This window comes from Zootoca vivipara, chromosome 5 (assembly GCF_965207765.1).
Source record: "Zootoca vivipara chromosome 5, rZooViv2.hap1.1, whole genome shotgun sequence".
Classification (NCBI taxonomy): domain Eukaryota; kingdom Metazoa; phylum Chordata; class Lepidosauria; order Squamata; family Lacertidae; genus Zootoca; species Zootoca vivipara.
This window is the reverse complement of record NC_142588.1, coordinates 82,149,099-82,169,362: the sequence shown is the minus strand read 5'-3', so window position 1 is coordinate 82,169,362 and position 20,264 is coordinate 82,149,099. Positions and strand designations below refer to the sequence as shown.

At 43.0% G+C, this 20,264-nt stretch overlaps 2 protein-coding genes and 1 pseudogene across 9 annotated transcripts in view; 1 reads left to right on the top strand and 2 right to left on the bottom strand.

Annotated features, from left to right (window-relative positions):
- PHC3 (polyhomeotic homolog 3) overlaps positions 1-20,264 on the top strand; it is a 48,785-nt gene that overhangs the window by 12,804 nt on the left and 15,717 nt on the right. For all 8 annotated transcript variants that reach the window (XR_015950044.1, XR_015950045.1, XM_088669849.1 and 5 more), the window contains 2 exons: positions 783-881; positions 19,566-19,806. Coding sequence is in view for 6 of the 8 variants with exons in the window: in XM_088669849.1 (XP_088525975.1) it covers positions 783-881; positions 19,566-19,806 (340 nt within the window). In the remaining 2 variants the exon portion in view is untranslated. The remainder of the gene's footprint in view (positions 1-782; positions 882-19,565; positions 19,807-20,264) is intronic.
- LOC148685757 (A-kinase anchor protein 4 pseudogene) lies at positions 3,726-6,092 on the bottom strand (annotated as a pseudogene).
- LOC118093612 (A-kinase anchor protein 4) lies at positions 13,470-15,839 on the bottom strand. Its single transcript, XM_035133100.3, has one exon. The coding sequence runs from the start codon at positions 15,683-15,685 to the stop codon at positions 13,643-13,645; it is 2,043 nt and encodes a 680-aa protein (XP_034988991.1). The 5' UTR covers positions 15,686-15,839; the 3' UTR covers positions 13,470-13,642.

Here is a 20,264-nt window from a genome sequence, read left to right as displayed (position 1 = left end):
ACTTTTCTTGCTAGACATAGGATAGTGGGGAATATTTCTGAGACATAGGATAGTGGGGAATATTTCTGAAGGGAGCACACCATCTCTTGCTATAGACATCCCCGTGTTTGTGTTTTTTTCACCTGTGGGATTTTAGAGAAATGGGCTGCAGTTCCTCACCAGTGATGTCTCAGATGTATATGGAGATGCAGCACCAATGGCCCGGTTTACAGTTCCTTCTGTCATCCTCTCTGGTCATGACTTTTGTGGACTTGTTGCATGTGCTTCTTCCATTCCTGGTCAAGCCTGCTAATTCCTAATGTGCATCCCTTGAAAAGGCTTTGTGGTCCCACTGGCCTCTCTGCCTCTCCTCAGAGTTGGATGCCACTTTGCAACTCCGCATAAATAAATGAATGCGGGGATCTGCAGGTTCTGCATTTCTCCCTCATTTTGGAGAGTGTGAGCAAATCAGTTGTTTGCCTCCCTTTCCCCCCTTGTTCCGATGCAAAGAGCAGCTTCTGAGGAAGGAGGGATTCTCATCAGGAACATCGCAGGGAAGTCAGAAGGGTAAAAACTCTTCCTTTCCACTCCCTGCAGTCCTGGTGCTGTTCTCTGCTTTACCCCTCCGGTGGCTGAGCTACTTGGTGAAAGGCTGAAAAGCTGCATTATTCTGGAATACTGCAGCAAATCTTTGCAGCTTAAAAAAAAAAACCTGAGAGAATTTTCTATCTAAGCTTTTGTTTGTTCGTGTGCATTCATGGTACAGTGTGTGTCTCAATTTTCTTTTTTGCTACCTTCCACAGCTGATTTTTACACCTGCTACCACTGTGGCGGCTGTCCAGTCTGACATTCCTGTTGTGTCGTCGTCCTCTTCGTTTCCCTGTCAGTCTGCAGCTACTCAGGTGAGCTCACGTGGGTTGTGTGAGCGTGTGTGTCTGTGTATCCATTTCCAGATCCATTGTGAGTGGTCGGCATGCAGTTCTACTCTTTGTATCTAATGCTGCATTATTTATATACTGCTTTTCAAGCAAACCTCACAAAGGGTTTTATAAAAATATTAAAACGGTAAGATAAATAAAATTTAAAAAATAACAACAGCAAAGACAAACTATGGGGTAGGGGGGCATGGAAACCTCTGAATGCTAGATCGCGTTTCCCTTCAGGGCAAGGTGTTTCTAGAGTTTCTCTGTAGTGGTAGTTGGGAGTGGGAAAGGTCACCCCAGCTGCAACACCGAGAGCTGGGTGATGTCAATTCTCCAGGGTGTTCCATCTTCATCTCTTCCTCCTCCTCTCAGAGCAAGATGACTGTTGAACCACAGCCACTATAGGGCCACCCATTCAACTATTATCTTTATCTTTATCTTAAAACTTTGAACTGCTACAGCGACATTAGTATTTTGCCATATTACATGGCCAGTCTATGTTAGCAGTAACGTATTCTTGATTCCTAGAAGCATGTATCTATAACACTTTAGAAAGGTTTTGCTTAAATTTCAATGACCTCTTACCCTCTTTAACCTGTTAGAAAAAAAGTTGTACTGTAGGTTGGTACATTTCGATTGGTACATTTCTCTTCCCAAAGAGATAGATGTAGATGCTTTAAGATGACAATGTAGAATGACTTTAAACCTAATGGCTAAATAATATTGCAGTAATGATGAACCCCTTGCTCCCAGAATTGATGTACAAGATCAGACCTAACCAGTGCATATTAATGCCAAAGAGCTTTTGAAAGAAATAAAGCATTCACCATGAAGAATAATAAAGTTTTATAAGCTTTTAGCATGGCTGTTCCGTACGTTGGCTCAAATTGATAATTGAAGTTATTTCTGCATAAACGATGATCCTAAACACACTTACTTGAAACTGAGGGCCACAGTTAATGCTAATCCTACTTAAAGCAGACCCACTGAAAATAATGTAGATGGCTAACTTAGGTCCATTAATTGCAATGGGTCTGCTCTGAATATAACTTAGTTGGATACAGCCATGAGTTCTGCTGCAGTTAATGGGCCTCATGTCACACACACACACACACACACACACACACACACACACACAGTGCTTTTTTCTGGGGGGATGCAGGGGGGGTGTACTTTTGTCCATTTACTGTATTTATTTCCCCCGATTTGAACTATAAAATGGTGATTTTCTTGAGTCAAAATGAAAGTATCCCTAAACATTTTTTTAGGGGGAAAAGCACCGTGTATGTATACAGTGGTACCTCATGTTGCGTAACCTCCAGGTTACAGAATCTTTGGATTATGGGCACAGCAAACCTGGAAGTATACACTTTCGCCACATGCGCATCTTTGGACTAATCCATTTTTGGATTATGGGCACAGCAAACCCGGAAGTATACACTTTCGCCGCATGCGCAGAAGCGCTCTGCGCACGTGCACAGAAGCGGTGCCTCTAGTTACGGATTTTCCAGGGTGTGCACGGCACCTCAAAATGAATTAAATCCGTAACCAGAGGTACTACACTGTGTGTGTGTGTGTGTGTGTGTGTGTGTGTGTGTGTGTGTGAAAATATGGAATATGAAAAAAAATCCATCAACAGAAATACTTTAGTACAAAAAGAACCATGTGCAATCAGTAAAGTATTCTTTCTACACCTTCTCTAATTTCCCTTTGAGCAGATCGGAGTGGTGTTAAAAGGACAATGAAACAAATGTGTAGTCTAACCAGGTTGCACATTCAGGACACTGTTAGATGACAGGCTTGGGTGCAGGGGCAGAGACATTGGGTATGGAATGTGCAGAGTTTGGGTAATAGCAACGTGAAGGCATCTGCATCAGATACTGTTATGTGTAGAAATCTCACACGATACGCAGCCTTGGTGAATCCTATTCCAAAGACAGATGTCGTTTACATTTTATTGTAAGTCCTGCATGTAAGTTCTGAGTCATCTGATCATTTACTGCTAAAATGTCTGTTTTTCTTCCATGTTTATATAAGCATGGTCATAGGTTCAGCAGAATCAGTTACAATAGCTTTTGAAAATAGGGCTTTTGTAGCCTGTGACTGCCAGCCAGTTTTACAAAAAGCTACATCTTTAGAAAAGCAGGGGTGTGGGAGAAGCTTTGCAGGATCAGAATATATAAATCAGGGATCCTTTTGTGGACCAAAATATTTATCCTCCTATCTTTGCTTACCAGCTTTACAATACCAGTGTGAAATTATGGATAGTGTAGTTGGAGAAACTGAACACTGCTAAATCAAAACCCAACCAATTTTCTTCATCTTACTAACAAAATTATTAAACTTCATGGGTTTTGCTTGACAAAAAGTGGAAGCCTGAAGTACCGTACAAGGAGCACTGTTCAGCAACATAAACCTTTTCACCTAACTTTAAATGCTTTGTGACATCTGTTGAAGGGGAAGGGAAAGTGGGAAAGAATCTCTGATCAGTCTTGAATCCAGAAAGAATCTCCCTAATAGTAAAAGGCAAAACCACCCAAATGGTCTATCAACTACACTGGTAACAATCTCCAATAAAACAGCCTCTAGCTTTTGTATTGCCTTTCCATCTCATAAATAGTATCTACATATGAATTAATAAACAAATCAATGACAGTTGACATTTGTATTTTTTTTATTGATGATTTTGCCCAGCTAGTGTGACAGCCTGTGGAATTTGATGAACTGTCGTCTATGGAAAATGAGCTGTATTGTTATTCCATCTGGTAATTACGATGGCACTTCGCTGGGTGGAATTAATGAGAGGGAGGTGTTGGCACTTGTCTACAGATTAGCAATCAACCAGTCAAGAAGTCCGCCACGAGGCATGTTTCCCACAGCGGCATCAACCTGTTGTTTTTCGAAATACTTCATTACCTCCTGCAAAATATCCCCCACACTCGCACCCTTCTTGGCTGCTTTGTCAGCCAATTGAGGAAGCTTCTTCAGGTCCTCATCATTCTCATTCATGAATGTGAGATTGGGCACTTGGAAGTGAGAGGCCGCCATCCATTGGAGGATAGCCTGGAGCTCTTTGTTCTGTGAACTGGTATTGGCGCACTGGTTGTTTACTATCACCTCAGAACCAGCGGGCACAAGTGGCTTTCCAATATTAGTAGGTCGTGGAGGTTTCTGGGATGCCATCGAATCTGGACTTGATACACCTTTGTTTCTTGCGGTAAAGTATGTAGCTTGATCATCAGAGTAATCTTCAACAACAAAATCAGGGCTTTTAGTCATGTACATACACAGCTTCATCACAGATTCCATCAGCTGATCAATGAATTTCTTGTTTATTTGGTCCATGTTTTCAGAATCCATTTCTGAATTGCAGTATTTGGATGAGGATTTTCTGCTAGACCTATCATCATATGAGCATGGTTTGGGATTCTTGGTGCTTATTTCGCACTCATCTACGTTGAAACCAGCCTCTTGAAGGACCTTCTGGATGATTGATAGGAGAGCACTTTGTATTTCTCCCCTCTGGTAATCTTGCTGTTGTGGATCACCCTTGCAACCATGAGATTTGGAACCATGTTTGCCTCCCTTTTCACAGAATGAAGATGTGTTTGAGTCCTGACATGGGTCCTTGTATTGAGTTAGCAGGTGCTGCTGTATCAACATTAAAGCTGTCAAAATGAGGTCTTTTGCTAGAAACTCAGTAGTGGAGCTACTTTTTTCTGGTCTCTTGTCATGGCACCCCCTGTCTGGACCTTTGCATCCTGTTTTTGATCGCAGCATGCTGATTCCATCCTTAATTATTGTCTCACCTACTTTCTGAGCTGCAGACTGAGCTGGATCTTTTGGTTTTTCCCTCGTGTGTAATCCACCTTTCAAAGATGCGAAGTGCATATTTGGAGCATTAGGGTCTAACGAACATCCTGTCTTCAATAAAGAGTATACAAGACTATGCCCTTTCTCCTTAGTTTCCGACATCAAAGCGTTGTACATTCTTAGTACCATTGCTTCTAAAATCTCTGTTGACTTCTGGGTCCCTGCATTGAAGAGATTTTTCTTCACTGTGGTAACAAAGTCAGAGTCTGTCATGAGGACCCCAGTGACATTATGTAGATTTTTCATAGTAGAGTCAATTAAGTCTGATATGACATCCTTTGTGTGTTTGAGAAACACTCTTTTCAAAATCACACAAGCTGGAAGTGGTTGCCTACTCTTGTGAATCTTTGTGGCATTCACAAATGAGAATGTCATATCCTTAGCATTTTTATTTGCATAAACCATTAGCCCTTTGTTAAAAGAACCGCAGTCATTGCGACCTGACTGTTTCCTTGGATGTATCAAATGAGCATGTGACGCTGGCTTTCCGTCATCACATTCTGGCATGGATTCACTTTGGTTGGAGCATACCTCACCATAAAAGAGAGAGGTTTTCTTGGGAGTTCCTTTACCCTCTTCCTTCTTGCCCGTAACCTGGTCTTGAGATGATTTAACACCAGGATCCTGGGCATTTTCCATCACCTCGTTCACCATCTTGGATGCAACTTTACTTACAGAACCAGGATTGAGGGCTTTCCCATCTTTGGTGGCATAAATTGCCTGGCGTATACATTTATTGGCAGCATCTTCCAGATTTTCAGAGATCTCTTTGCTTGCCATTTGCATAACCAAGGAGCACAACTTTTGAACAGTGCTTGCTACTTCATCTGCAGGTCCTTTCTGACCTTCAGCAGACTTGAAAGCTGTGTTGTTGTTGTTCTGGGACATCTTGTCAGCTGCTGATGGCTTTTGTTGACGAGGGGCAGTAGTAGAAGGGGTCAGTGCATGTTGGAATCCACATGCATATTTCTGCAGGTCGTCAAAGAGCCAGGACACAACATTCAGTTCTTCAGTTGAACCTTGTTTGAACAGACAGACTGCTCCTTCAGTCTTTGACTGTTCTGGTGTCTCACTATCCTTTATTACAATTACCTCTTTGTCCTGCATTTTCCCCAGATCAAGTCCTGTGGCAGTTTCATTGCCTTTAGACTGGCCAGCAGCATCTTTGCCTGTATCATCTGTGTCTTTTATGTTCAGGCTGGATACATCAACAAAACAGATCACTTTTCGCTCCTGGTCCTTCCCTCCATCAGGATTGTAGAGGTCTACCTTACACACGCCTGCTTGGCTGTGTAACCAGTCAACTTCTTGAGACATCTTTTGAAGTTTACAACTGGATTTGCACCTAGGACCGTAGTGGGTGTTCTTTCTCAGCTCAGCTGCTTTGGTGACCCTGCCAGACTGAAGATGTTGCCTCCTCTCTCAACTTTCCATGCTCTTCTGCTGCCAGATGTCATTTTCACTTGTGTGCACACATGGTTTCTATGGCAGCAATGACATCACAAAGAAGCAGCACTGCCACCTACCAGTGGTGTGATTTCAGTTATTTAACAAGATATTGTTGCCCAACTTTTCTCCTTATCTATCCTACATGGTCTATGAGAAATTTGTTGTGTGTAGGGGGAAATTAATGGTGCATTTTCAAACCTAATAATGGAAAATTAAGAGTGGTTATCTTCTACATTTATTTTACTATAAAAAAATAATCTATGCAGACCTTAAGTAAAGCTTCCACGGTGATTTAATCATTATTAAATCATAATAGGTTTCTAGACATAGCCACAAAGGAAGTGTCACAACTTAAAAATACTTGAGGCACTTGATTGTCATCTGTCTGTCTCAAGAAACAATGAAGGAGTGCACCTTTCGGGGTGAAGTCAAACTGTTGGAATGTTACACAGCGTCAGCTGTGGCTGTAGAGATTAATATGGGAGAGACATGTTTGGTTGCAGCTGGGGCAGGTGAAGGTGTCTTGTTGTGCTTCTGCAAATGCACCATGGTGCTTCTTCCCTCTGCACTCCTCCCAGCAGTCCTTCCTCCTCTGGGCACTGCTGTGGATACATGACATGATTTTCTCCAGGCCCTGCAGTCATCTACATGGGATTCCTGTGCGGCAGAGTTAATGATGCCAGCCTTCACGTCTCATTTGCAGACATCTTTGGAACATAGAATTTGGCTGCCGATGGGCCTGGTGCCTGAAGTCAGCTCCCTGCAGTACTACAGTGTGCTAAAGTAACCCAACTTTGAGGTTACCAATGCATGGTTCTCTGTTGCCATGCTATCCTTTGTCCAAGGATAGCTGTAACTCGTACACAAGCCAAAACTGACAGAAGACACTCCTCGTGGTGAAGACCGCTTGTGCCTCCGCTGCCACTGCTGGATCCTGGAGCCTTGTTCCTTCAGATGGAGTGCAACCCTGTCTACATTAGATGATCTACTAAATTCCTAGATCCAGGAACCCACACACTTAAAAGCAGGGGCATAGGAAGGGGGGAGGGGGGCAGTCCGTCCTGGGTGTCATCTCTGAGGTGGGTGACAAATGCCCCCTGGGCAGATCACGCCACCTCCTGAGCACCACCCAATGGGCACCGGCCGCAGACTCTGTGCTGTCCGCCCACTGCCTCTCCCCAGCTGTAGGGCGGCTGAGGCCCCGTGCCACACCCCGTCCCTTTTGAAGGGCACCCGCCCCTATGGGTGGTTCACGCCGCCCCTGAGCACGATACCCCAGGTGCCTGAGAGGCTTCCGCCTGCACTGCTTAAAGGCATGTTCTCAGGATTTAGGTCATGATCTCACATACATATATGAAACCCAGAATATCATTAGATCTCTGGTTGATGGGCAGGGTTATAGCCTTTGGTTGGCATCACTGGACATTTGGCTGAGGCCTGTGCCTTCTCATACTACTTGCTATTGTTGCCTGCCTCCTGCCCACTGTGGGTGAGTGAGCATTAACATGAATGAGGAGGAGCTGTAATTTCTACATCAGGGGCATAGGAAGAGGGACGGGGGCGGTCCGCCCTGGGTGTCATCCCAGAGGGGGATGACAAAACCGCCCAGGCGGATCATGCCACCGCGTCGCGATCGGACTCCTGCCAGGAGGATTGCACCACCGCACCACAATTGCGCTGCCCCCTTGGGCGGATCGCACCATCCCCCAGGCGCACGGCATGTGCGCCTCTCCAGGGGCCCGAGCAGCTAGCTCCGCCGCTGCATACCATGTCAACATTCTGGGAGGTGGTCAGATTGGGCGAAGAGAGAATGTCAAGAAGGGAGCTGCGGCATTAGTAACAAATTCTGTGGCACTTAATCCTGGGTAGGGATATAGGATTGCAGCCTTAAATAGTGGGGGGGAAATCAGACACTTTGAACTGAAGTCATAGTAATGCATGGAGCTCCTCCTAAGTGGAATCAAACCATACAGTAGGGCTCAGCGTCCCTCTTACACACCTGTCTGATGAATTTGGGAACCTGTTAAATTGACCAGCCAAGATTGACTTTGATGCAAGCCAAACAATGCTTGTAGCTCAAGTATCATGTAATAGGTTGCATGCTACATTCACTCTGAGGTGTTACAGAACTTAAGAGCCCTGCTGGTTCACATTAAGGGCCCATTTAGTCCAGCGTCCTGTTCTCATAATGGCCAACTAGATGCTTTGGAAAAGCCACAAGAGGATCTAACTGAAAACAGCACTCTGCACCCCTGTGTTCCTCAGGAACTAGTGCACTGGAGATACCGGTATAGCCATCATGGCTAGTAGCCATTGATAGCCTCCCTTATCCATGAATTTGCCTAACTGCATTTTAAAGCTACCCAAGTTGGGACCCATCACTATAGTTGGTGACAGCAGATTCCATAGTTTAACTATTTACTACATGAAGAAATACTTCCTGAATTTCCCAGTATTCAACTTCATTGGATAATCATGATTTCTAGCGTTGTGAGAGGATGGGGAAACTTCTATCCGTTTTCTCGACATTGTGTGTAACTTTTTGCACCAGTTTCAATCCCCAGCATCTCCATGGAGGGCTGGAAATGCCCCTTGCCTGAAACCCTGGAGTGCAGCTGCCAGTCAGAGTAGAAAGCGCCAATGAGCTAAATGGGCCAATGGTTTTGATTCAGGCTTCCTATGCCCCAGCTCTGCAATATTATTTTTAATACAGAACTGTATCCCAAGTGCAGTTGCATCTTAGATGTGATATTATGATACTGACGGTTTTATTTTTACTATCTTTATGAATGGTGCCAAACATGCAATTCACCATTTTCACAGCTGCTGCACAATTGGACGTTTGCACCAACCTATGCACTACAACCCCAAGTTCTCTTTTCTGGTCAGTAACCTCCAGTTTAGAGCCCTTTAGTATATACAGGTATATGAATTTAGGATTTTTTGCCCTATTGTGTATCACTTTATGCTTGCTTACATTGAACTATATTTGCCGTTTTAATGCCAACTCAGCTCGTTTGGAAATATTCTTTTGGAGCTCCTCATAGCCCTCTTTTTATTTTACCAATTTTATGTCATCAGCAAAATTGGCCACCTCACTGCTCACTCCTAACTCCAGATCATTTATGAATAGGTTAAAAAGCACCAGAATCTTACTTTCTACATGCGTCCACAAGAGAACCATCTATTTACTCCTACTTTCTGCTTCTCCTTGCTTATCCAGTTACTGGTCCATTAGAGGGCCTCTCTTCTTATCCAATGATTGCTAAACTTACTTAGGGGTCTTTCATGAGGGACTGCATCAAGCTCCTTGAAAGTCAAAAGTTCCAAATGTCTGCTGCTTATTGCTGCTCTTGGACTAACTGACACTCACAAATAACTTTGGAAATTTAGACAGACATAACTTTCCTTCGTGGAAGCTATGCTGATTCTTCTTCAGCAATACTTGTTCTTCTATATGCTTAGTGTTTTTATCTTTAAGAGCTCATTCCATCACTTTTCCTGGAACAAATGTTAAGCTAGCTGGTCTAATTTATTGGATTCCTACCCATCCACCTTGATTGCTTAAAAAAACGACAGCCTAGTGTTACATTGACAGTTTTCCAGCCCTTGGGTATGGAAGCTAATCTGAGGAATGAGTTACAGAGTTGCACTGCAAGAAGAAGCAGCACATACTAATTTCTTTGTGTATCTAGCTCAGCAAGCATCCTCCCTTCTTTTCATTTTTCCTCCTGGGTAACCATAGGTCTGATTCAACCACAGGAAAATCCTCCGAGTGCAGTGGCCCTATGGATACATATGTGTGAAGTAACATCTGACCAGGCCCATCCATGGTTACAGAGCCTCTTAACTGATGGTGATGCAAGCGAACACACTGGCTGAAAAATGTACTGCCCCACACATGCAAATGATCACCAAGTATGTGATCTTAATTGTGTCTGATCAGCTGCCCCAGTCCATTCTCATCACACACTCCAAAAGTGACTGACCATGCCCCACAGAATTGGTTTGTACCAAGTCAACATTGGCAACAATACCCACATTTCAGCTGTTAGGGGAGGTACACATTACCTTACTCAAGGTCACGAGAACAAAAGATGAGCCTTCTAAGGAGCAATTTACCATTTGCATGTATATTTAAGAGCACTAGAGCAGGGGTCCCCAAACTAAGGCCCAGGGGCCGGATGTGGCCCAGTTGCCTTCTAAATCCGGCCCACGGACGGTCCAGGAATCAGCATGTTTTTACATGAGTAGAATGTGTCCTTTTATTTAAAATGCATCTCTGGGTTATTTGTGGGGCATAGGAATTCATATTTTTTTTTCAAAATATAGTACGCCCCCCCCAAGGTCTGAGGGACAGGGGACCGGCCCATGGCTGAAAAAGTTTGCTGACCCCTGCACTAGAGGCACTGCTCCCAGTTCGCTTAACAACACTTGCCAGGTCCTGGGTGCCAGTCCAGGGTCACCACCCCTCTGGTCAATTCGAACACCAGCTGTTGTAGTGCACAGTCATTTAGCGCATCTAGAAATTGTACCTCTTTGTCATGACTGGTACACATATGTAGCCATTCTATACATTACTGCAATGTCTCTTCTTTCAGATACTTCCTTGATTTCATTCTTCATCTCAAGATCTCCTTGAGCATTTTGATAGCATGTCCCCAGTACTAAATTATTTTGGGGGCCAAGTGTCACCACCCACAATGATTCTGTGGTGGAGTCTGCCTGTTTTGAGATTTCTAGCTTGCTGGATTCAGTGCTGTCTTTGAAGTGCAGAGTGACACCACCTCTGGTCTGTCCTTCCTGTAGTGTTTATATCCAAAGATAACCATGTCCCACTGGTTCTCTCCATTCCACTAGGTTTATGTGATGTTCACTATTTCAATGCCATTCCCTAAGTCCAAGCACTCCAGTTGACCCATCTTGGCTTGGAGACTTCTAGCAATAGCATATAAACACTTCTATACCAGTCTCCTCTTGAAACTTTGTTTACCCTCCAGGTGTCTCATCCTTCTCCCCCAGTGAGACTTGCCCCACATTTTGAAAACGTTAGCCTTGAGACTATGTTTTCTTTTATGAAGGTCACCACTGAGGCTTGCTTTGAGGAGGTCTAACAGAGTCTAAGAAGATGCAGTTCCCAAAACACTGTAAACCTTTTAATTCTAGCAAACTTTCAGTGAGCTTGGTGCAGGTTTGGGAAGTGTGTGTGTGAAATAGATAGTATTTTTAATGAATTTATGCTGCTAATTATATTGAAATCATTCACATATCAGCAGGCTGGCTAAGGGCAAGCTGGTAATGTGTGTAGTAAGCAATGTTGAATTTGCAAACAGAACTCTTCCAAGGATAACAGCAGTCTGTATAAGTTTACTATATTGGCTCTACTTGCATGCTCTGCATAGTGTCTCTTGCAATATAGTACAAAGCATTGCCTAGCATTTCTCCAGTTCCTTACCGTGTGCTGATTATTACTGCTCTTCACTTCATATGTTTGCTTCCATCAGTTTTGTAGCAGCAAATAATTGGTCTTCACATCATATAGTTTTGCATAAAAGAACTTTTTTTCCTTGGTAAGGGGTGGTTCCAGGTCTGAAGCCTTTTGGCAACTTGTGCAGTGAGAGATATCTTGAGGAGGGATTGTGTAAAGAGAAAAATCCTCTACAGTGCACAGCTACTGTACTTGATGTGGGGCTGGTAAGGTCAAAAGCAATGTGCAGAGAGAGTTCTAAGATGGAGGCCTGGGCCCCAACAGAGAAAGTACTTGCAAGTTATTCTTACTGTTTGTCCTAAAAGATAATGCATGTGCATGTAGGATTATATTTCATAATGGAAAGATCTGCATTTTTAAAACATTATTAAATGTAGACTCATGAAGATACTTTGTTTTAAAACGGTGAAAATTTCTTAAGCATTTTATGGTGCGATCTTACGTTCTTCGTCTTTCCATAATCAAGTGACAGAGACTCTTTTATTTTTCTGCCACATGTTGTGACATACCCTTGTAGAGATCCACCAATTCAGAATGGGTAGAGCTTAAGTTACAGAAAGTAAAACACTTAAGTTTTGTGTAATCAAGCTTCCAGTCCTTGCAACTGGTACATCTTTGTCCCTCATTATGTAGAAAGAAGACACAGGTCTACTTTTATTGTTACTTATCTAAAACCCTAAATTTTGTTAAGCTAGAAGTAACACCAAAATTACCTTGCTGAGACTAAGGTATTAAAACAATACTCACCACACTCAAAATTGTAGGATAGTCATTTAATCACTGTGTTGCCTACAATTTAGCATTAAATTTCATGTGTCAGAGAGGACATGCAAAAAAAAGATGCACCATTCCAACTGCAACAAGGGTCTATCCAGGTGACTGATCGAAGCTAGGTATATAACGTGATGCTCAAGATGAGGACCTTCTATTCATCCCACTGCCGTGAACTTTCTGTCATCAGGTTGTGTGCATTTTAGGGGGGGGGGAGTACTCCCGATTTCAGATACATTAATTTATGAGACCCTGAATTGGTCAGCAAGATCTACCAATGCTTGATATTCTATTCCACCTCAGCAGTATACAGCTTAACATGTCTGTCTTTGGTTACAGACATTCCGGATGCAACCATGTAAGAGGCAACTGACTTTCAAAATAGCTAAGTAGTAGAGGGAGTCTCCCATAAGTGCCAGAGGTTGCAGTTTGTCCCCAGTAGTTTGTTAATTGCATTCTGCTTCCCTATGAAAGTTATGGGCAGCAGCAAAGGAGAAGCACAGAGATTCCTTTAAAATAAACTGGACTGGAAGTGAACACAATGTAAATGCATTGTCCTAACATTTATTTTCTGGAGCGCTCCTTTTGGAGACAGAATGCTTCTTTACATCAGTAGGTAGATGAGGGTGGAACGTACAAAGCAGAAAGTGGGCGTCACAAAGCAGAAGTGAATATAAGCTTTTAAAACTTAACACATTCTGATTTGTAACGAGTTGAGACGGTTGCCACAACTGATACTTTCTCATCTACTGTGACCGGAAACATGGACTGTTTCGGACTTCCTCCTCTCCCTTCTTTTCCCCACCTTTCTGTGCCTTATCACTAATTTTCATTAGCAGCCTACAGGAGTAGTAGAAAGGCCTTGAACACATCCTGCATTTTGATTATTTTTAATGCTGTTTCTGGACTCCTTGGAATATGTATAATGTTGCAGCTAATTAGGACCTGGTTATTTGAAGTGATCAATAAACAGCCTGTCTCCCCTCTCACTTTTTTTTTATTCTTTTTTATTGATGAGCTTGCCCAGCTACCCCAGTTCAATTCAGTGCACTGTTGCTTGCAGTGGGGCTGTATTGGTGGTTTCAGTTGCGCCAGCAAAGAGTGGTTTCGGCGCCTGGACTGGGCTCACGAGAGTAACATGAGAGGGAAGAGTTAGTTCTTACAGGTTAGCAAGCAGCCAGTCGACTAGTCCACACCGAGGCATTTGTCCCGACATGGCATCCACCTGTTGTTTTTCATAATACCTCATTACCTCCTGAACAATGTCGCCTACGCTGTATCCCTTCTTGGCTGCTTTGTCAGCCAGCTGAGGAAGCCTTGCCAATTCTCCATCTTGATCGTTCATGAATGTCAGGTTTGGCACATTGAATTGCGAAGCAACTAACCACTGGAGCACAGCTTGCAGTTCTTTGTTCTGTGTACTATTGTTGCAGTTCTGGTTATTCACAATCACCTCAGAGCCCCCACAACACAACGGCATCCCGTTAGATCTTCCGTCATCGCCGCCTTTAGCCATCAGCATGCACAGCTTCATCACCGATTCCACCAGTTGGTCAATAAACTGCTTGTTTATCTGTTCCATGTTGTCATTCATATCAGGCCCCCCATTTGATTTTGATAAGGCCCTCTGTGGTCTGCAGTCAAAGGAAGGCTGCTTATAGCCTCTGTCAGGGGGACACTCGTCTGCAACACCAGCTTCTCTTAGTACTTTCTGGATGATGGACAAGAGAATACTTGAGATATCGCATTTTTGGGATTCCAGGCTTTCCTGCCTGCCCCCGCCTGGCCTTGAACCATATTTGGACCCACCGCTTCTCTCATGGGCACAGCAAAACGATGTGGTATTTTTCTCACAGGTGGGTTCTTTGTTTTTTTCTAAGAGGTGTTGCTGTATTAACATTAACGCTGTTACAATAAGGTCTTTAGCATACACATCCATTGAGCAGTGCTTGTCTGCACCTTTGCTTCCACCGGGGTGGGGCCTCATTTGTCCATTTCCTCCTTTGCCCGTCATTTCACTTTTAAGTGATGTAAACTGCATTCCCTGAGTTCTGGAGTCAGTTTGTGTACACCCTTTTAGTGCTGTGAAAGCTAGGCATTGCTTTTTATCGTCTCCTGACAATGCTTTGAATAAACGTTTCACCATTGCTTCCAGAATCTCAGTTGACTTCTGGGTTCCTGCATTGAAAAGGTTCTTCTTGACTGTATTGACAAAGTCAGAGTCTGTCATGAGCACCCCTGTGACGTTGTGTAGATTTTTCATGGTGGAGTCGATTAAGTCAGATATGACGTCCCTGGTGTGTTTCAAAAGCACCTTCTTTAACACCACGCAAGCTGGTGGAGGATGCTTGCCTTTTTGGACTTTCATTGTCTTCATGAATGAGAACATCATATCTGAAGCAACCTGGTTTGCATAAACCATCAACCCTTTGCTTACAGAGCCATCATCCTGTCCAGGACATGACTGTTTCCTTTCCAACTGTCTGTCTGCTCCCTGACCATTCCTGAAGCCGTTCTGCTGATTACACATCTCTCCATAAAAGACGGAAGCTTTTCTGGGGTCATCGTGAGATGATTTGGGTGATAGCTTGCCATAGTCGGCGCTGCTGTTTGATCCGCGGGGATTGATTGATTGCCGAATGCATTTACCACTGTCAAATTTATCCTTCATTTCCTTCTGTGCCATTTGAACCACTAAAGAACAGAGTTTGTTAACATAATAGGAAAGATCATCTCCTCCTCTCGGGCAACCATTGCCCCTGAAGGAAGAATCACTGGTCTGGGACATCTTGTCAAACGCAGGCGAATTGTTAGCAGATTTACGAGGGCCTGAGGGGGTTAGTGCATGCTGGAATCCAACTGCGTATTTCTGAAGGTCGTTGCTGAGCCAGCTAACAACGTTGAGTTCTTCAGAAGAGCCTTGCTTAAAAAGGCAGACGGCGCCTTCAGTATTAAATTGGGGTTCGTTCTCGTTGTCCTTTATTACGATTACTTCCTTTTCTTCAAGATTACGAAGGTCAAGACAAGGGTCAGCGGCACCAGATAATCCTCTGTTGTGTTTGTGTTTGTCTGTTACTTTGAGGTTGCCAACATCAACGAAACAGATAACTTTGCGGTCTTGGTTTCTAGACTCGTCGGGACTGTAGAGGTCTACTTTGCAAAGGGCTGACTGACTCTGTAGCCAATCAAACCCCTGTTCCATACCACGTGCCCAGAATCTGAATTGTGCCCCAGGTTGTGGAGCGTTCTTGTTTCGGTTTTCGCTGACCCTGCCCCACTCAAGATGTTGCCTCCTCTCTCAGCTTTCCATGCTCTTGTGCTGGCTGATGGCATTTTCATTTGTGTGCACACATGGTTTCTATGACAGCAGTGACATCATAAAGCATGGATATCATCCACCAACCAGTGATGCCTTGGCCCTGCTTAACATAAGATTGTTCTGTATTTTTTCCCTGTTAACCTGTACTAAAAGCATACCCAAAAGATTTTAGTAGTCAGGTTGAAAAATAAGGGAATGTATTGGTTTGCTTCCTAAGTAATCCCCCTTTTCAGAACACAGTCAAGGAAGCAGGCAACCAACTGTTCCAAGATAAGCTTTTATTTTTGTACAAATAAATATATTGAATTTTCATTAGCTCAGTGTGCCACATATCTGAGTGTGTATGAGAACTAAGAGCTTAAGGGCAATCTTTTCTCATGTAGGATCTTTGGCCTTAAGGCTTCTAGTGACCTCACAAAGAACTGTTGCCACATCAATAACCCTATCCTCTCAATTTTTTGATGTGCTTGTTTTTCTGATGCCTCTTTTTTCTACTTTTTTCTTCAGTCTTACTGTGGTATGTTACCTTTGAATGCTCTTCTTCATATTTTCGTTTCTAGTTTCCTTATCATTGTTCATTGTCCTCTGTAGTTTTTAAATACCTTAATGTATTATTTCTGAAAAGTGAGACTGTGATTTTGACCATATTAGAGTCAGGAACCTAGTCATAGACACTGTTTTGTGTAAAAGACAGACAGACAGAGCAATGAACAAAAGAAAATAAAAGAAAAATCATCCATCTCGATATGTAACAGAGCAAACAGCAAAAAGTTCATTCCTCTTCAAGATGAAGGTGGGGAGTTTATGTCCTTCCTGGAGAGAAGGAATCTTTCAGGTTTTAGGCCAGGCTTCCTCAAACTCGGCCCTCCAGATATTTTGAGACTACAATTCCTATCATCCCTGACCACTGGTCCTGCTAGCTACAGATCATGGGAGTTGTAGGCCAAAAACATCTGGAGGGCCGAGTTTGAGGAAGCCTGTTTTAGACTATGCCTTCTAGGAAAGAGCAGGGTAGTTCTGCTATTTTTAAGCTACTACTTGGAAGTAACATATAGGCAGTGCGAGTGCCAGGCTATTTTGTGCCCTAGGCAAGGCTAACTACCTCAAAAAACTGCTAACTTCAGTTTTCAGAAACAGATGTCTTGCAGAAAAAATGAAAAGCACAAAACTTGAAACTGCTAAATTTATCTTAAATTGAAAGAATATGTAATACATCCATATTTGATTATGCTTCTCAAATAGAAAATGTTTTAGCCAAATCATTTTGAATAATAATCTTGTGAATTATATTAAGATGTATGTCTCATAAGTTTCAGTTTCATGCACATCAATTTCTTGCTTTGAGTGCCTTTTCCTTTACTAATTTTGCCACCAATTCCTTCAGGTCAAGTGCTGATGCTTAGGCATGTTCAACTGTTCTAGTTCTCAAGCCAACTAGTCTTTTTTTGGCAACATGGTTGAGCATATGTAAGTTTTTATAAGTTTGAGCTTTAAGAAACTGCATTTGCCACTGACACTGGAAGTGTGAGAAACATTAGACACGTTATCCAGGAGTTTTTGTTTCAGTATGAAGAGAAGTACAGTGGTACCTCTAGTTACGAACTTAATTCGTTCCGGAGGTCCGTTCTTAACCTGAAACTGTTCTTAACTAGAGGTGTGCTTTTGCTAATGGGGCCTCTTGCTGCTGCTGCGCCGCCGGCACACAATTTCCGTTCTCATCCTGGGGCAAAGTTCTCAACTCAAAGTAACTCTTCCAGGTTAGCGGAGTTTGTAAGCTGAAGCATTTGTAACCTGAGGCGTTTGTAACTCGAGGTACCACTATACTCCTTGTGGCAGCATGGACTTTGGAAGTCTTTGAGCTATTGCTATAAGTTCACAGCAAAGATATTCAGCCTCAGTATCTTTGTTTCCATTGTGCACCTATGATTTTTCCAATTTTTTGCAGACCTTCAGTACATCATCAGTAGATTTTGTGTTCATACTGTATACAGTCAAACCTCTGTTGTCGAAGGTAATCTGTTTGGCTTCTGAAATGTTCGACAACTGAGGCGCAGCTTCCAATTGGTTGCAGGAGCTTCCTGCACTCAAGCGGAAGCTGTATCAGATATTCCGAAAAGTGTTCACAAACTGGAGCATTTACTCCAGGTTTTGGTGTTCGGGATCCGAAACGTTCCAAAATGGAGGCGTTCGCAATCCAAGGTTTGACTGTATATCATACAGGAAGCCAAATAGGGAATTATATTGTTGTAGCAGCTGCAATCTTTTCAGTTGTACCACGGAATGCCAAGTTTTGCCTGCCAAGAACTCTGACCAAAGCAGTCAAGTATTCTAAGATCTGTCACCAATATTGTTCTTCTTGCCTAATATCCTGCTGGTTAATATTGTGAATTGGTTTTCCTTTAGATAAGCACAATTCATATTCTCTCCAGGCAGGTCTGATAATTTTCTTAATGTTCAGTATTCCTCTCTTGTGAAGACAGAATTGCTCCAGTGTTCTTCTGGTCTTTTCATAGAACCATAGAATTGTAGAGTTGGAAGGGACCCCAAAGGTCACAGGAATGTCTTGGAATGTCAGTTAACAATGTGAAGCTATGCAGGGCCTTAAGGGTGTAAATTTCTTTATTGTCTGTTTGATCAACATGATTATGGAAGTGTTCAAAACAGATATAGTTGGACTTCCCTTTGTATTAAAAGTATAGCACCTTGCATCCTGGCATTTCAAGCTAGGTTCAGGTATCTGACAGTTTCCTGGAATGTGAGAAGTCATTCTGATTTGAGGAGCATTGAATTTGACCCAGCTGTGGTCTAGTGAAGTGCCTGCAGTGTTTTTATTTTATTTATCAGTAGGAAACTTCATCTTTTCAGGATTCAATTAGCATCATGTTCAACTATAAGAATCTTGCACCTCTGTGCTGTGTTTCACTTTTACAACTAGTGTTCAATACAAATATTTTACATCCCTTTTTGCAATATATTGGTTTGTTAGATACACTTTGAGGTTGCCTTTCTGTATGGTAATATTAGGGGTATCTATGTTTCCTCCCTATTTTCATTTTATCCTGCCGCTACCCCAACCAGATTAGGGACATGGGTGGCGCTGTGGGTTAAACCACTGAGCCTAGGGCTTGCCAATCAGAAGGTCGGTGGTTCGAATCCCCGCAACGGGGTGAGCTCCCGTTGCTCAGTCCCAGCTCCTGCCAACCTAGCAGTTCAAAAGCACGTCAAAGTGCAAGTAGATGAATAGGTACAGCAGGAAGGTAAACGGCATTTCCGTGTGCTGCTCTGGTTCACGAGAAGCGGCATTGTCATGCTGGCCACGACCTGAAAGCTGTATGCCAGCTCCCTCAGCCAATAACGCGAGATGAGTGCCACAACCCCAGAGTCGGTCATGACTGGACCTAATGGTCAGGGGTCCCTTTACCTTTACCCCAACCAGAACTGTATAGCCTATCATAGATGTGACAGAAGACCAAGCAAAGTAATTTCCTTGGGGGAACTGTGAATGGATTTGAATTCCACTATTTATTGTCAGTCTAATAGTAATAACATGTAAATTTCAAGTATGGACTTCGGTATTCTTAACATCTCTGGCACTGTGTAAACAGTAGGTATTGGGAAGCTCAGTTCTGGCCTGCTTTTCCCGTGGAATTTACTGGGCTTCATTGTAGTGCTTTTCTGATTTTGGTATTGTCAAATCTAAAGCTTCCCATTAAGCTAGTTATTAAACTTCATGTTGGATTTATTTTTTAATCACTTTCTTTAGGTCCAGAATTTGACATTACGCAGCCAGAAGTTGGGAGTATTATCTAGTTCACAGAACGGCTCTCCAAAAAGCAGTAGTCATGCCCAGACACTAGCTGTGTGCCCTAATAAACCCATAACAAGTACCAAAGCCAGCCAGTCAGATCCTCCAGAAAGCAAAAGGAAAGGTGACAGCCCAACAGCAGAGCCTCGAAACCCAGCCGTAACACGCACATCAAGTATTCATCAGCTCATGGCACCAGGTAGGGTAGAGAGGTCACCTTTTTTAAAAAAAATGTTCATTTTAAATACAATGTATTGTTTGATTTTTGTGCATATTTTCTGTGTCCAGTCACTTGTGTGGAATGCGCCACAAAATCTGAAGCCCCAGGAGATTCTAGGAAGCTCTGGGTAGGTGGGAACATTAGAACAAGCACTCATATACTGACACGACAGTGTTCCATAACATTCTGGACTGAAAAATTCTGCCTAAAGTCATTGAAACGTACATCTTCATTTTACATATATTGAAGAAACAACATGGCACATTAGTGTTACATCACTGCATGGGAAGGTTTCTTCCCATTACGAACAGTAGCTGAACTGAAGTATTTGACGAGAGGGAAGCATTTCAATAAACTTCACTTTGTGCAATTCCTAAGGGTGAGAGGAGAACAGAACAGAACATCCCAATCCAGCGCTCTAATGGGTAGAGGATTGT

Excerpts from the sequence above, each read along its gene's own strand:
- LOC118093612 (XM_035133100.3), bottom strand. The coding sequence starts at position 15,685 with ATGGAACAGGGGTTTGATTGGCTACAGAGTCAGTCAGCCCTTTGCAAA.